Source organism: Barbus barbus, assembly GCF_936440315.1.
Source record: "Barbus barbus genome assembly, chromosome: 35".
NCBI lineage: Eukaryota > Metazoa > Chordata > Actinopteri > Cypriniformes > Cyprinidae > Barbus > Barbus barbus.
The window spans coordinates 3846467-3863322 of record NC_136763.1 but is presented as its reverse complement, the minus strand read 5'-3'; the positions used below and the strand labels follow the sequence as shown (position 1 = coordinate 3863322).

The following is a 16856-nucleotide window of genomic DNA, read 5'->3' as shown; positions in this document are numbered from 1 at the left end:
AAACAGGCAACACATTTTTATTTCTGTCTGCACAACAGATAAGCTCTTTTTCCCAGGCTTGAGCCATGAAAGGAGCATTTGGACCCTGCAGGGGCTGAAGGAACAGAAGTCGGGGTGTTGTGTACAAGCAGCTGGGAAAACTTGGGCAAGCAGGCTAGCCACGGCAAGATTACAAATGACCGGCGACAATAAAATGTACAAAATGCCCACAGGCAGCCCTCAGAAAAGTGCAAGGCTCTCCATTTTATTTACCAACTCCAGGCATCTACAGAGCCTTTTGTCACAATCCATCAGTCAGATCGCTTCATTCAGTAACATGTCGGCAACCCACCGAGAGCCCTAAGGTAAGCTGAAAGAAACGTTATTATACAACCTAGATTTCAGTTTCTTCTTTTTCAACTTCTCTGCTGACTCGGCTCCTATAAACGCACAGTGTTAATTCGCAAGGGCTGCACGTTTTTTCCGTTGGCGTGACTTTGACCGGGGCTAAAGTATGGATAAAGTTTAGCTAGAAACTTCTCTCGGTAGGTGTAGAGCCAGGACATGTCGTCAGCGTTGTAGAAAACCAGCAAACCTTTGGGGTAGTCCAAGTAGACGCCCACTTTCTCCAGTTTGCTCTTTACGTTGAGGCGCGTCCAGGGCTCGGTGCAAGCGCTGTATTGGTTACCGTCGTGCATGACGATACAGTAGAAGCCTCGGCTGGGCTGGATCTGAATACTGCCCTTGCGGTTGACCGTCTCGTTGGCCACGCCAATCATCCACTGGGTTTTCTCGGACACCATCACCTCCCAGTAGTGGACGCCCGCCGAGAAGCCCTCGGCTCCCAGCACTGACACCTCAACGTCGAAGCGGCGCGGTGAATCCTGCAGGGGCTGAGGATGCAGGTTCCCATACGCAACGATGGTGCAGTCGTCTGATAATATGAGCCGCTGGTGAGCAGTGATGTGGTCCATGGTTAAAGCAGCAGGCACTGTGAACATAAAGATAGAGGAAATGAAAATCAGTGCATTTAGAATCAGTCCAAAATAAGCTTGTTATCACCTGTTATATCACAGCAGGTAAACATACATAAAAAAAAAAAAAATAAATTATAAATATATCTTTTTTAAAAATTTAAAAATCTATATATCTATATCTATATATATATATATATATATATATATATATATCTATATATATATATATATATATATATATATATATATATTTGTTTTTTTTTTTTTTTTTTTAAAAAGATATATTTATAAATAATTAATTAAATAATTATAAAAATACAAATCAATAAATGAATATTCAAATTCTATATATGTTTGTGTGTGTGTGTGTGAAAAATACATAAAAAAATAATTAAGAATGAATAGAAAAACAATAATTAAAAAGAAAAATACCTAAACAAATACAAATAAGTAGAGCCTTTCTATTAAATGACAATTAAATTATAATATAATTTTCTATGACTTTAATACCTCCAGAAAGCATTTACTCTACAATCACGGCCGGATTACCACCTTGGGTGTGAATAAAATTTTCAGTAATTCAACTATTGTCATCAAATCATTAATTGTTCCTTAACAAATAAAACTGCTCTTTTGTTATTGGTCTTATGCATTAATCTGATCGATTCCCTAATAGGGATTCAGTAGGAGTTTAGAAAGATAGTTTGCCTTTGGGTGACATCCATAGAAGACAAAAAGGTCACAGTGGTCTAGCGGTTAGTGCATGTGCTTTGTGGGCTTTTACCAAAATTTCCCATTCCGCCTCTTAACCACTTCCTTTTTACTCTCTTCTATACTTATCAAAGAGAAAAGTGGCACAAAGGCTAAAGAAGCAGCCGGAAACGGGTATTTGGGGAGGTCATTCTTGTCAATCAAAATCGCTGACACAATTATTACCCGAGCTGGTGAAATAATACTCCTCTGAAACCTATCAACACACTCCCTCTAATTCATCATCGGTCAGGTAACAAAGTGTTTGAACACAAAGGATTGTAAGCTTTAAGATCCATCCAGCAATCAGAATACAAGCACAGGCCAGGAGCAAAAGTGTCTAAAGTTTGCAGCACTGGCCATTGTTTTGGCGCTGCTGCCAGGCATTGAGTACTTTGTCGAGGAAGGATAAATAAACTCCATCCATCAACAGCTGCCTGGCTGGTAACGCCTGCAGCGGATGGTCTGCAATGCCCATTATGGTGCCAGCTTGCTGTGGGTTCAGTGGTGGGCAAGTGTGGCAAAGAAATGGACTGAGAGAAGCGCAAACCCTGGATAGAGAAAAAGCCTCCTGCACACAGACAAAAACAATGGACACATGCCACTAGCTTGGACATGAAAAAGAGACCCGAGCCAAGCAGTTGCAACATTACGATATGCAAGATGCCAAGATATAATTCTAGAAAATTGAGCTATGAAACTACATGAAGATTAAGAAACATTATGAGGAAATATGGGGAGAAAATGAAGAATGCTTATCTGAAGCAATCACTTATCAGGCATGTTATGCATTCTTTTGCATTACACACACCAGTAGGGGTTTTTACAAGTGCATTTTTAGGGTTTGTATGAAATTAGGCTGGAAAATTCACAGTGAAACAATGCTGGCTTGTTTTCCTGCGGTCCAAAGATGGGCATGTCTGCCAGAGACCAGAGACGAAGAGGGAAATTTGCTAAATATTTGTGTCTTTGCTATTTAAAACCTCACCACAAATGGCAGTGCCAGAAGCAAGTCCAGAGGATAGGATGTCCACATTTCCACTCTTTGACCTTGGCAGTTTGTGCTTCAGGTAACCTATAAATAATTTAACCTCTGTCGCCTTTGATCTGTCTCTCCTCGCTCTCTCAGAGTCACGCAAAACAAAACAAGCACCAGTAAGCTTTGGATTCAGAAAGTGCCGAAAAATATTGCTGTTCAGGTTTGGAGGGGGAAATAAATAAATAAATGATGAGAGAGAAAAAAGGATATATACATACTCATACAGTCGTGGTCAGAATTATTGGCACCCTTGGTAAATATGATCAAAGGCGGCTCTGAAAATAAACCTGCATTATTAATCCTTTTGATCTTTTATTTAAAAATAAAATAAAAATCACAAAAATCTAACCTTTCATTGAACTAAAACAATTGAAAATGGGGGAAAATCTCATTATGAAATAAATGTTTTTCTCAAATACACGTTGGACACAATTATTGGCACCCCTAGAAATTCTTATGAGTAAAATATCTCCTAAAGTATATTCACAATTTTGAGCACTCCAGGGTGATTATGAACATGAAATCATCCAGCCATGGCTTCCTGTTTCACAGAAATAAAAATAGGAGGGAAAACAAAACAAAGGCCAAATTTCCTTCATCATCCATCACAATGAGAAAAACCAAAGAATATATTTCTGATGTGCAGCAGAAGATTATTGAGCTTCACAAATTAGTGAAGTGGCCTGAAGAAAAGAGCTAGAGCAGTGAAAATTACCATTTCCACCATCAGGGCAATAATTAAGTTGTTATCTGTTTTTGCAAATGAACTCTTCATATATATATGGAAGGAAGGGTTTGAACTGGATTTGTTTCATGTGACAGGCTGAGCGTCCCCCCGTGCTTATTTCTGTTGGTGTAAAGGATGCTGGTAAATTGGTGAATTGATTGAGAGAGTGAGATATTCCCTGCAGTGTTATTTTAAATAATGCTCTGCCTCAGGTGGCTACTGAGGTGGAATACAGATGGAGGAGGCCTGCAGCGCTTCTCACCGCAGCGATTAAAATGGCCCACTTGTGCAGAGCTCAATCAGACATGTATTATCTCATTCACAGGGCTGTAAACACATAGGCTGTGTTTGTGTTGATTAGATCATCTCTAATTGGATGCACTAATACATACACAATGATTAGTATTAGATCTTTGGACATGATTACTTTATTAACGTGCAACAGATGCACAAATAGCAACAGGCTATTCAATGAGAAGCCATTTCTTTCTGAACAAAATGTAGTAGTGCTTAATACTCGCTGACATGATGCTAGGTTGATGCTGTTTGGTTGCTAAGGTGTCCTGAGTAGTTGCTATGGTGCGCTGGGTAGTTCCAAGGTGGTTATGATATTCTGGAATCTAATTTGTATTTATTTTTTTGTCCTGTCTATGCGCCAACAGACAATCTGATCAAGAGTTAATACTAAATGGTATTTAGTAAACCCTTGGTAATACTATAACTATTTAAAAAAAAATATATAATAATAATAATAATAAAAAAAAGTTATATGGGAGAAAACTGAAATTAAATAAAAAAATAAATATTATAGGGAAATTAAACAAAGATTAGAAACTTTTGGCAAATAACTGAAATAATTTACTTAACTAGCTGGAAATAAATAAAAAATTTAAATGAACTATAATAATAATAAAATAATTATAATAACAAAATAATTTAAACTTAAATATATTAAAAAAAAAAATGTAATATTAAAAAAAAGAACAACTAATAAAAATGCCCAAAACACAAAATTTTATATATATATACACACATCGGGCTTGAACTGAAGGAAAAACTAAGGACATTATTAACTGTCGTAACTTTTATTTTGAAAGCTAAAGCCTGCGATTATGGAAAGGGCTTACATTTCTGACGAGTGCTTGTGGTGTTCGGCCAATCACAATGCAAGCTGTCAGCTGGCCAATCAGAGCAGACTGCGCTTGTCGGAAGGAGGGACTTTGTAGAAAACGAAGCGATTGAGAGAGGCGGGGCATAGAGGATCTACAATAATGTACAGTATTTGAAAAATAATGTGTTTTTTGAACATTAATGCGTCAATATATTCTGTTACACCAAATACACAAAATAATGATCTTTAAAAAAAGCATCATATGACCCCTTTTTTTTTGCAGTCAATAAATTCAAGACTCTTGACAAGACGAATAAAATAACAAATACAATATTGTGCAGACTACACTTTTATTTGTTAGCCTATCTCTTTCTTTTAGTAGAGGAATTTTAAATGAGATTCTGGAAACGAAATCTAAATTTAACGGGAAAGGTTGGGTCGGGATATATATATATATATATATATATATATATATATATGTATGTATATATAAATGATATGCATATATAAATTAAAGGAATAACAAATATAAAAAATAAGGCAATTTAAAATATAATATTTTTACACTAATATAAACAAAATGTAATATAAACTGTAATAATAATAATTTAAATAATACTAAAATAACACTTGTCTGATCTCTTAGACAAACATGAACACACTTCCCCTAAATAAGCCACATGATTTGAGGTATTATTCATGTCTGTATAACAGTGTTGGGTTTGTTCTAATCTCTCAATCCAACTGCTAACTACAAGACAGAAGCTACTGGCTCAGTGCAAATTAAAAGTTTCTTGTATGAAACCAAGCCACCATAATCGTGACCCACCTAGTCTATAATTAATGAAGCAAATGAGCTCCAACATGACAGCAAACAAGATTGAAATTAGTGTCTGCACTCAATAGAAAGGGCAACGAGCTTCAGTCCTGCATTGTGCGCTTGGCTGAATACATCACAAAATGGATTTTTCACTGTTCTGAATGATTATGCCTGGAATATAAGCACGATAATGCTGAGATGCTGGGAAGTAATTGCTAAACACATACAAACATACTAAATCAAAGTTTTCCAAACAGGACTCACATGGGAATCTCACAAACCCCTTGCAGTTCCTTCATAAACCCTGTTTGGGAAAGCTGGATCTAGTATATTCGTGCAGATTACTGAATGCTAACATTATCATGAGCTTTATTTCGAGGCATAAGCATTCAGAACTGTAATAACCTCAATTTGTAGTATAATTTTTTGGTTCCCAGGAGGGATTCAGTTGTTTTCCCAATGACATATAGCCACTATTAAAAATGCAATTCTATTGTTACCTGGCGATATATCCAGAAAAAGAGACTTCCAGATCGTATACTGTAGCGGCCCCATGTATTTGGATGTTGGGAAGTCTTCATAGGTGAGGTTCGTTTCGTGGATCTTTCCCTTTATTCTGCAGAGACAGAGGAGAACACCTGCATTATTCAAATTCAACACTGGCAGCCCACCAAACCCCAAGCTGATTCTTCCTCAAATTCTAGATCCTGTTTTCAAACACTTGTTTTTTAATCGTACTGTGTTTTCTACATAGCTGTGCCGCCCCTGCAAAGTCAAACAGCTCAAATTCGCCATTGGGAGTGAGGTCAATCTGGGCAACACTGCAGATCACTTTCATTAGTTCAAGCAACATTAATCATGCTATTCCATTCCCATACGGCTAACCCATTCCCCTCCCATCATTCCCAAATAAAAAGACTGCTACACATCCATTCAGAAATGCAGTTTTCTCAAAATGCAGGCTTAAACTTCAAAATATTTATGCTGATTAACAGGGCTAAGATATGTGGATTTATAGAACGCCTGTCATCTAATAAATCGCAACCAGCTTTGTTATTTTTAACATCAAAGTCTCATCTTTCCAAATTTTAACAAACACTGCTTTGATACTCTTTGTGATGTGACAGATCGCTGTAGAAGTATTTCTCTTTACTACTAGTAATAGTACAAAATAAACATGAATGAACATCAGATAGTATGTTAAAAGAAACAGTACAACTTACTTAGAGAATGATTTACTGTAAGATTGAAAAGAGGTGTAAAATGTCTGGCAAATTTCTAAAAACTTTCCAGGATTTTTTTGAAAACTTTAGGAAAAGTTTGACATTTTTTGGAAAATGTTGTAAAGTTAATTTTTTTTACCAGAAATGTTATGCCCCTTTGCAACCCTAGAGAGAACAATAGAATATATATCAAATTGAACTGAATTAAGATCAGAACTGAATCAAATTGAAAGCTTGTGAATTTAAATCAAATTGATTTGTTTTTTTTTGTCAACATCCAGCCCTACTGATTAAGCTTCAATAATCTTTCTACTTCCTAACTAACCTTAACCTAGCCTGTTCCTCAGTGATCTCTCTTCTGACTGTGACATACGGCAAAGGGCAATGGTCACATACATAAGTCAAATAACCTGACTTGCCTTGGTAGCTTCCACCAGCAATACCCTCCACGAATCACTTGCTCCCTGACCAGCAGTTACAAGAAAAAAGACAAAACGTTTTAGGCCAGAGAATCTCAAACTACCATACAAAACACCCTCAACATACGCTCACCCACTCCTCTCTGAGTCACATGCCCTCCTCAGTACCTGTCTGACGTCAGGGCTATTCCTTCCAAGAACTCGTGACGGCTGGTCTCACTGAGTCGCTCCTGAAGGATCTGGATCCCTTCCTTGACGTCACGGAGCTGCTGGCTGTAGCGCTGGATCTTGTGCTCGATATCAGACAGCGTGCGCGCCGTATCCGCCTCCAGCTCCTCCAGCATGCTCTTCTGTCGTTCCCGCAGGAAGCGGTGAAGTCGCTCAAACGCGTCGCCAATTGTAGCACGAAGGCTCTTCGCTGATGACTATGAAGTAGAGAAGAGAAAGTTAAGACTAGAATTAAAATATTACACAGTCACAAATAACAACCCTTCACCACCCACTGTGCACACACTAATTGAGATGTCAATCAAGCATGTTTGTTTTAGACAAAGTCTTTACTCTAGGGCAAATGGGGAGCATAAAAAGTTAAGAAATTAATATTCAGCGAGGATGCATGATATTGAACAGAAGTGACATTAAAAGACATTTATAATGTTAAAAAAGGTTGTTTTATATATATATATAAATGCTGATCTTTTAAACCCACCTAGTCTATAATTAATGCAGCAAATGAGCTCCAACATGACAGCAAACAAGATTAAAATGAGTGTCTGCACTCAATAGAAACGGCAACGAGCTTCAGTCCTGCAGTGTGCGCTTGAATAATGTTTTACTGTGGATTCAAATTGTTAAAAGAAAAATTAAGAGAGAGAATGATCTGGTTAGGACAGCAAAAAGCATGTAATTTTAAAACCAAGGTACTTATATTTAAATGTCTCTATATTCATATTAAATTATGTTCATTTTAAATTTTTATGTATAGTTTTTGTTATAAAATGATCATTTTGGCAGTCTCTCAGTGTATTGTAGTGGGCAATCAAGCAAGTGGAAAGTGCCACATCATTAGAGACGGGGACATGGTCTAATAGTCAGTGGACTTGGCATTAGGTTACTCCTCCTTCAATCTTCTGGGTTATTGTAAGACAGCCTCTATGCGAAGGACATGATTACACATGCAGACGGGCAGATGAGCATGGAGATAAAAGCAGCGGGGGGCAATGTCGAACATAAAAGAGAATTGTGAAACTAGCCAACAAAATCAGCTTTGACCGAAACTGAGGAAAACAAGTCGAAGAGAGATAAAACGAATGTTTCTGAGGAAGCCGATCATCTCCATTAAAGTGTAAAGAACATCAGTTACAGTCGACAGATCAAAGATCTGAAACCTCAAGGTCGAATCGATGCATGACAGAAACCGTTCCACCGATGGGTGTCCATACAAACAAGGCGAGCCGCAGATTTTTATTTCTTTCTTTGCCTATAATAAGAGCTGGAAAAAAACCACAGACTTCACCGATGACAAGATTACTCCTACTAACAAATGAAATAAAGAACTTGTTCCACTTCTGTCTTTCCAATGGGAAATGTGATTTCCTTGTCACCAGGAAGATGAAATCCTATTAAGATCACGTCTCTTCTCTGGCGTCATTTGCATCGGCTGAGTCAGCCCACCTGGTGTCGCCTGATGGATGATTGGGACTTAGTGATGCTGAAATGGTGTTGGTCTCCCCACGGGCCACGCTGTCTCGGATGGGCTCTATTTAAAGCCAGTAAACACGTGCCATGAGCTTAGTGCGACTTCGGCCTCCCAGCAGCCTGCTTGCGACGACATCTGCTAATCAGACACATCTTTCCTTGGGGTATTCCATTCAGATACAACATCGGCACTTCAGACGAGAGGGTCCGTCAGCAAGCGTGCCGCTGAGCTAAATCTAGAGCATGCTAGCGGGGAGGTGGCAACAGTTAAAAACGAGCTAACATGAATTAGAGGTATTTTTGACACGAGCTACATGCTAAAATAGCACAACTCTTTTCAACATTGATAATAATAATAAATGTTTCTTGATCATTAAATCAGCATGTGACACTGAAGACTGGTGTAATGACACTACACACTGCATATTAAAGCTCTATTAGTTAACATTAGTTAAACTGCAAATGAAAAATTATTCTAAAGCAATTATTAATCTTTAATTTCAATATTTAATAACATACTATTAAATAAAAATAATTATTTTGCACTTTAAACTGTATTGCTTTATTGTATTTGAATGTTCAGTTCTATTAGTTCTAAGAAAAAAAGTTGTAACACCTTTTATATGACGACACATTTTTGCAACTTATTTTGATATCGCGGTAATACCGTTTACAGTGATAAAATCTTCAGCAAAAAGATACTGAAAATTCAGCTTTGCATCACAGGACTAAATTACATTTTAAAATACATTCAATTAGAAAACTACGGAAGCCTGTTTCAACCACAGTATAAACAAATGAAAAGGCAATTGTTTTCGCAATTCTCTTAATTATGAGAAAAACTGCAAGACAATCTGAATTGTAAAATAAAATTTACAATATTTTTTTTTATCATTTTATGAAAACAAGCTTCCATAGAAAAGTTATTTTTAATTGTAATACTATTTTACAATATTACTGTTTTTACTGTATTTTTGATCAAATAAATGCAGCCTTTGTGAACAGAAAATACTTTTTCTAGAACATCAGAAAAATTCAGATTTCAAACTGAATAATAATAATAATAGTATGAACAAAAATAATAATATTGATGTTTGCCTCAGAACCACTAATAATATCACAAAGTAACTTCACATGATCTTTAGTCTAACACAGCACTGAATTAGCCAATTGATTATCATTTGGAAACAACGAGCCCACTTTATTATTGCGTTCAGTTTACTCGATAAATCTCCTTCTCAAAAGGTTGTGCTGTGACAACTCTCGTCTCTACAGGAGAGTCTGGGCTGCATTTTGCCTTGATGGTTCTGAATGTCAATGTCAAGCGTCGGGCTCTTCGTAAGCATCTTAAGGCACCTCATCAATAAATTCAGACAGTATACGACTCAGATAAAAAAAAGAGGGCTTGGTGACATCGGTCCTTACAGACATGAAGCCAGTTATTATATTTTGATGAAAGGAATATCATATGTTTCTCTCTGGAATAACCTGTACTTATGAATCACTCACAATATAACCAGGAACTTGTAGTAAAGATCGATTATAAAAATTAACTAATTAATTATTCACATATTAATATATTTATATTGTCATAATTCTACACTGAATCTTCAAATTAATGTAGAAACAACATAAAAATGGTGTATTTTAAATATGTACTTAATGGGATCTTTTCACTAAATAGCCTATTTTTAATGAAGGCCAATGATGCCAATATTGCTACTGGTTTTATTAAATGCATTTTCCCCTCAATTTTAGCCATTAATTATTGCCATTCTACAGTATAATTTAAAGCCATTGATTTTTATATTTAATAGGCTTCGAAAAATATTACTTTAAATTTAATTAACCTTAAAACAACCTTCACATAAACTATAAAATTAATATAGATTAATCTTTATTCAAGCTACAAAAGTTAATCAGTGAAGATTTCCCCAAATTTTCCTAGTTCTTTACAGTCATTTAGAACTTTTTTTACCCATTTAAGACTGTGTTTATGAGTTCACTCACCAAAAACTGCTATTTTGACATAATTTTGCAGGTTTTAGTTCATTAAAGCACTACTGGCGCCAGTACTGAATTACGTTTTCTTTTGCTTCTTATCATGCTTGAGTGTGCGTTAATATAGTGTTCTACTGTAACGCTAACCAAAGGATGCCAGGGGAAAAAAAAGGATGCTGCGTTAAATATATAAAAAAATGTGTGTGTGTGTGTGTGTGTATACAGACAGAGAGAGAGAGAGAGAGAGAGTATATACAGTACACATACATTTAAAAGTACAAATAAAATAAGCTTTTTATTTTTTAAGTGTATAACACTAAATATATATACTCCTAAAAATAAGTGACTATATAAAAATTAAACATGTCTATGTAATTGGTCAACTAATGTCTCCACAAACAAACATACCAGTGGGACTACGGACAGTGTTGTACAAAATAAGACCAAACAAGTCCGACACCAGAGGTCCACAGTGTCAGGAAGCTTTTCCTCCACAATAATCTCCTATCCCAAACAGCGAGATAATTAAAAAAGGGGGTGAGGAAAAGAGGGAGACGGACAAAGTTGCGGTATTGACTGTGGTGTCTCTTTACACTGATTAAAACAAGGTGTCAAGATTAAAGACCTGCTCAATAAACCAGTTTGCTTGTTGGAAATTCAATGTCAACAGAGAGAGAGAGAGAAATGAGCAAGGGACAGAGTGAGAGACCTGCCATGAATCTGTAATAGCCACAAGCAGTGAGCAGAATAAACTGTTTGTCAGCTCAGCTGCATTTCGATTTCCACAAAACCTGATTCCAGATGTGGTTTTAGAGATGAAATGGAGACGTGGTTTCAGTATCAAGCCATAGTAATTTGAATCAAGGTACTGAATTTGTGGATGACTGGTCCATAAATCACAGTTAGTCCATCAATCTAGAATTGACCCTCTGGCATATACCATTGAGCAATAAAGACTACTATACCTATTACATATCATAATATGATTCGGATTACAAGGGAGTGGAGCATTATTTAAAATGACAGCAGCAAACAGCACTCACTTCAATCGTTATATGGCTAGGGTTGGACCCTTAATGGAAGCCCATGGGAAAATTGTGTTTTATGGAGCACCAGGTTAAATTGGTGATTTTTCTCTTCAGAATAACATGCAATGACAGGCGTGTACCTTGGTTTCGGTGAGCTGTCTCTGCAGTAGCTGCAAAGCCTCCGTATGACCCTTCTCACTGTCCTGTAGAGTCGCCAGCTGCTCCTTCATCTCCCTCTGTAAGAGAACCACAGCACAACAGATCATGTCATTTATTGCCCATTAATCTGGCAACCTCTGATCCAAAGTAATTAGTCTGAACTGCTTCCAAAGCCATCCTAACAGAGATACCAAAACTCTGACAGCAATAAATGTGATGTTACTGAAGCTGCACACAACCCTTCACTACATGATCGGCTAAAATAAAAATCACTGAGCTTGATGCTATAGGAAATCACACTTGTCTGGCACTGGGATCCTTATCTTTAGTATATAGGATATAAAAGGTGTGTCAGACTGGAAATAAGCTCCATTAAGGCCTTAACAATGACAATTATTTCAATTTGCTACAAGTCTGACTTAATGCCATTGGTCTTAACATCCCGAGTGCTGATATCTGATAAACCTTTTACGACTGAAATAGGCTATATTACTATAATTCAGTCCTTTCATGAATGGTTTTTATCTAGATTGGAAGTTTCAAATTGTAAGAAAGGTACAGAGAAAGGTGATTTTATTGTTGCAGGCAAAAAGAGAGAGAAAAAGCAGAAATTAATAAATAAACAGCGAGTCTCCAGAGAGGTCTTTGTCAGGGAAAGTGGGTCTGTGTTGCAATGGACGTGGCAGAATCGGGACGACGGGCCATGTTTGCTCGCCTGGAGGCAGAATAGGAACAGGCAAAAAGCACCAGCCCCATTACAATACACAAGAGCCAGAGCTCATCTGTATAATACACTCACCGGCCACTTTATTAGGTACACCTGTTCAATTGCTTGGTAACACAAATTGCTAATCAGCCAATCACATGGCAGCAACTCAATGCATTTAGGCATCTAGATGTGGTGAAGACGACTTGCTGAAGTTCAAACCGAGCATCAGATTGGGGAAGAAAGGGGATTTAAGTGACTTTGAACGTGGAATGGTTGTTGGTGCCAGACGGGCTGGTCTGAGTATTTCAAAAACTGCTGATCTACTGGGATTTTCACGCACAATCATCTCTAGGGTTTACAGAGAATGGTCTGAAAAAGAGAAAATATTCAGTGAGCAGCAGTTGTGTGACGAAAATGCCTTGTTGAGTTGATGTCAGAGGTCAGAGGAGAATGGGCAGACTGGTTAGAGATGATAGAAAGGCAACAGTAACTCAAATAACCACTCGTTACAACCAAGGTATGCAGAATACCATCTCTGAACGCACAACACGCCGAACCCTGAAGCAGATGGGCTACAGCAGCAGAAGACCACACCGGGGGTCCGCTCCTGTCAGCTAAGAACAGGAAACAGAGGCTACAATTCACACAGGTTCACCAAAATCAGACAATAGAAGATTGGAAAAACGTTGCCTGGTCTGATGAGTCTCAATTTCTGCTGCGACATTCAGATGGTAGGGTCAGAATTTGGCGTAAAGAACATGAAAACATGGATCCATCCTGCCTTGTCTCAACGGTTCAGGCTGGTGGTGGTGGTGTAATGGTGTGGGGGATATTTTCGTGGCACACTTTGGGCCTCTTAGTACCAATTGAGTATCGTTTAAACACCACAGCCTACCTGAGTATTGTTGCTGACCATGTCCATCCCTTTATGACTACAGTTGTCTTTACTCAAATGACCTCCACAGTCACCAGATCTCAATCCAATCGAGCATCTTTGGGATGTGGTGGAACGGGAGATTCGCATCATGGATGTGCAGCAGACAAATCTGCAGCAACTGCGTGATGCTATCACGTCAATATGGACCAAAATATCTGAGGAATGTTTCCAAAACCTTGTTAAAACTGCCACGAAGAATTAAGGCAGTTCTGAAGGCAAAAGGGGGTCCAACCCGGTACTAGCAAGGTGTTCCTAATAAAGTGGCCAGTGAGTGTATATATATATATATATATTAATATAGAGCTGTGCAATTTGGGGGAAAATATGTATTGCAACTGTATTTCTGATGAAAACTGTGATATAAAATTCATTTTTAAAAAATCCAGGTTTGCTTGTTTGTTGGGCTGCACAATTTAACCAATTTTTTTTTAAATTGTGTGTCAGTATGGCTATAAAAAAATCATATCACGATTTTGGTTATATTTAGGTTATATTTCAATTAATTGAGCATATCTAATATTTCACAATATTATTTGATATTATTTGCTATTTCACAAGATTTTTTTGTCAGACAAGTAAAACTTGGTAAATAACAGCACACCTCTCTCAACAATAAGCAGCATAATTTCAAGCAGTAATCATGGCTGTAGCCTTAGCACATGGTGAGGGACGAGTTACACAACAAAGCTTAATGGTTAAGGTTAGGGATTTGAACAAACCTATAATGCTAAAGAGTGAGTAAAGGTCCTTGCACACTGAGTCCGAAATTTTTGTATGCGTTTTTCGGGGTGGGTTCGTATTCGTCATCGTTTCTTATCAAAACTATTGCTACGGATGCGAAAAGGCAGAAAATTGAACCCGATCCAAATTTTTGACGGACGATAGTTTCGGAGGCAGTGTGTAAATGTGAGTGACACAACGTGAGGTTGCATTTATTTTTTTACGTGTGAAAATTGCAGACTCCGTGTGCGATGACCTTAATACTTGCTGCTTGCCTTGAGAAACACCACTAACTGATGCTCTCGTTGTTCCATCTGGAAATGAACACCAATGAGGCCAGGTCACATATTTTATAAACTAGATTATCCTGAAAAACATATTCATCCAACATTCCAGTGACGTGTTGTTTTAATGGAGGTGATTCATTGAAAATGAATGAGATTGCAATGAAATGCTTTTGGGACCAGAGCTGTTAACTAAAACGAAAACTTTTAAAAATAATTTTTGGTAATTTATATAAAGCATAAACAAAACAAAAAACATTTTAAATTTAAGTTTTTTCTTAAAAATGACTAAAACTGAAATAAAATAAAGCTAAATAGAAATATTTAATAATAAAAAAAAGCTAATAAAAATGGCAAAAGCAAAATAATAATAAAATAACATCTGAAATCTGAATCTGTTCAACAGAAGACAACTGTAAATGACAATTTTTATTTCTGGGTGAACTATCTCTTTAAAAAAAAGTTAACCACAATATGTCCGGCAGTATTACCTGTCTGCAATGAGACTCAAATACAAGTGAACATTAAAACAGTTCTCAAATGTATCCTTTACCAGGACGAAGAGCAGAAAAACTATTACTTTCTTTATAAAGCTCAATACTTCAGGGAAATGCTGTTTGTGCTCGACAAGTACCTAAATGCTCTTCCCAGCATCTGAATCGCTAAGTTTCAGTGCGCATACCTGACAGATGAGAGCCGTCTCTAATGCATCAAGTAAAAGCAATATAACCAGCTGGTGCACTTTGGGAGTAAAACGCAAATGGTTATTGGGTCATTAATATGGACCATAAATTTTTTATGTGCCATTTACCTCTACCTTTCAAAAGTGTATCTAGAGAACTAACAACTTCTTAAAACAAAAATCTGTCTGTGAACTTGTGGCACAGAGCCTGCAAATTAATCATTTTTTCCAGCGAATCGAGTTAGCATGCTCAGAATGTCTGAACAAAGGACTGAGTGTGCTGGCTTTAGCTACATGGAAAGCACAGAGCACTGGAGGTCAGAGGCGGCCCACGTTTATATCAATCTGAGCAGGCGAGAGGAAGTTTGACATGACATTTCCCCAGGATCGCATACGGCAGGAGGAAGAAGGTCACTGAAGACTAAAACTTATTTCACTCTGGTTTTACTCATCTTTGCGTTTGCATTTGAGCAACATATTCAAAAGAAAATGGAATCAGGTTTCGATAAGAGCTCAATAGTGAACATCCATTTTTACACTGACCAAGGTTTATTGGATATGCTTAGAATATTTATGAAAGATATATACTACGCTGTATTATAATTAGTGTTGCAAAGGGGTAACATTTCCAGTACATTTCCGGAATTTTTTCAGAACGTTTTTGCCCCTCTGCAACCCTAATTATAATATATAAATATATAAATATTATAAAAAAATAAATATTTAATAAATAAATGTATTTTTCTTCATGGACATTTCTGAAAAAGACCAAACCAACAACTATGAATAAATATTTAAAAATTAGAAAACAGGCAAAATGGTCCAGACTATGTAAACCTAAAAATGATAATTTACTTCCTCTCATTTCATTACAGACTCTTATGACTTGGATCACACTGCTTTGTCCCCCATGTAATGAAAGTGAATGGTGACCACAGCTGTCCTTGTGTGTCACTTTCATTGTGTGAGTTTTTTAGTGCTCTGTCCCTTTATGAAAAATAAATAAATTACTCTTTCTATAAATCAGACAGACAATGTTACCCTGCAAAAACTCACCACAAACCTAATCGCAAAGCTTCTGGTTTCATCGTAACAGTATCTTTTGTGACTGGTGGCTTTTGCGTCTTGAATATGGGTAGTGTAGTTCTCCAGACTTCTGAGTAAGTATATAATATATATCTATATCTCGTTTGCACTCTATCTGCCATGTGCCTTATGCCACGTTATCTCTTTTAATTTTTTCTACAATGTCCTCATTTGTATATCTGTATAGTTTGTATGTACATATATTTAAACTGTATTTATCTGTATTTTTACGTTTAATGTTAACTGTATGCACCAAGGGTCTGAGAGTTACGCAATTTCAATTCTCTGTATGTATGTGCTGTACATGTGGCAGAATTGACAATAAAGCAGACTTTGATAATATCCGTCTTGAAAAGTTTACTTGTTATTGCTAAGAAACTTTAGCAATTGTGATTCTGAATTGCCATTTTTACTTCCCTACTGTTGAGCTGGATTCAGCAGCATTGTACGTTCTATGAACCTCCTCAAGGATTCATTAAACAACCAGCTGCCTAGAAGCTAAAGATA

The 16856-nt window shown here is 36.9% G+C and overlaps 1 protein-coding gene across 1 annotated transcript in view; it reads right to left on the bottom strand.

The window, feature by feature from the left end:
* Positions 1–16856, bottom strand: part of LOC306855018 (E3 ubiquitin-protein ligase TRIM62-like) — a 47062-nt gene continuing 30206 nt past the window's right edge. Inside the window, exons 3-6 of the mRNA XM_079393393.1 lie at positions 11913–12008; positions 7214–7470; positions 5904–6019; positions 1–970 (exon numbers count right to left, since the gene is read on the bottom strand). Of these exons, the coding sequence (XP_079249519.1) occupies positions 420–970; positions 5904–6019; positions 7214–7470; positions 11913–12008 (1020 nt within the window). The 3' untranslated portion in view covers positions 1–419. The remainder of the gene's footprint in view (positions 971–5903; positions 6020–7213; positions 7471–11912; positions 12009–16856) is intronic.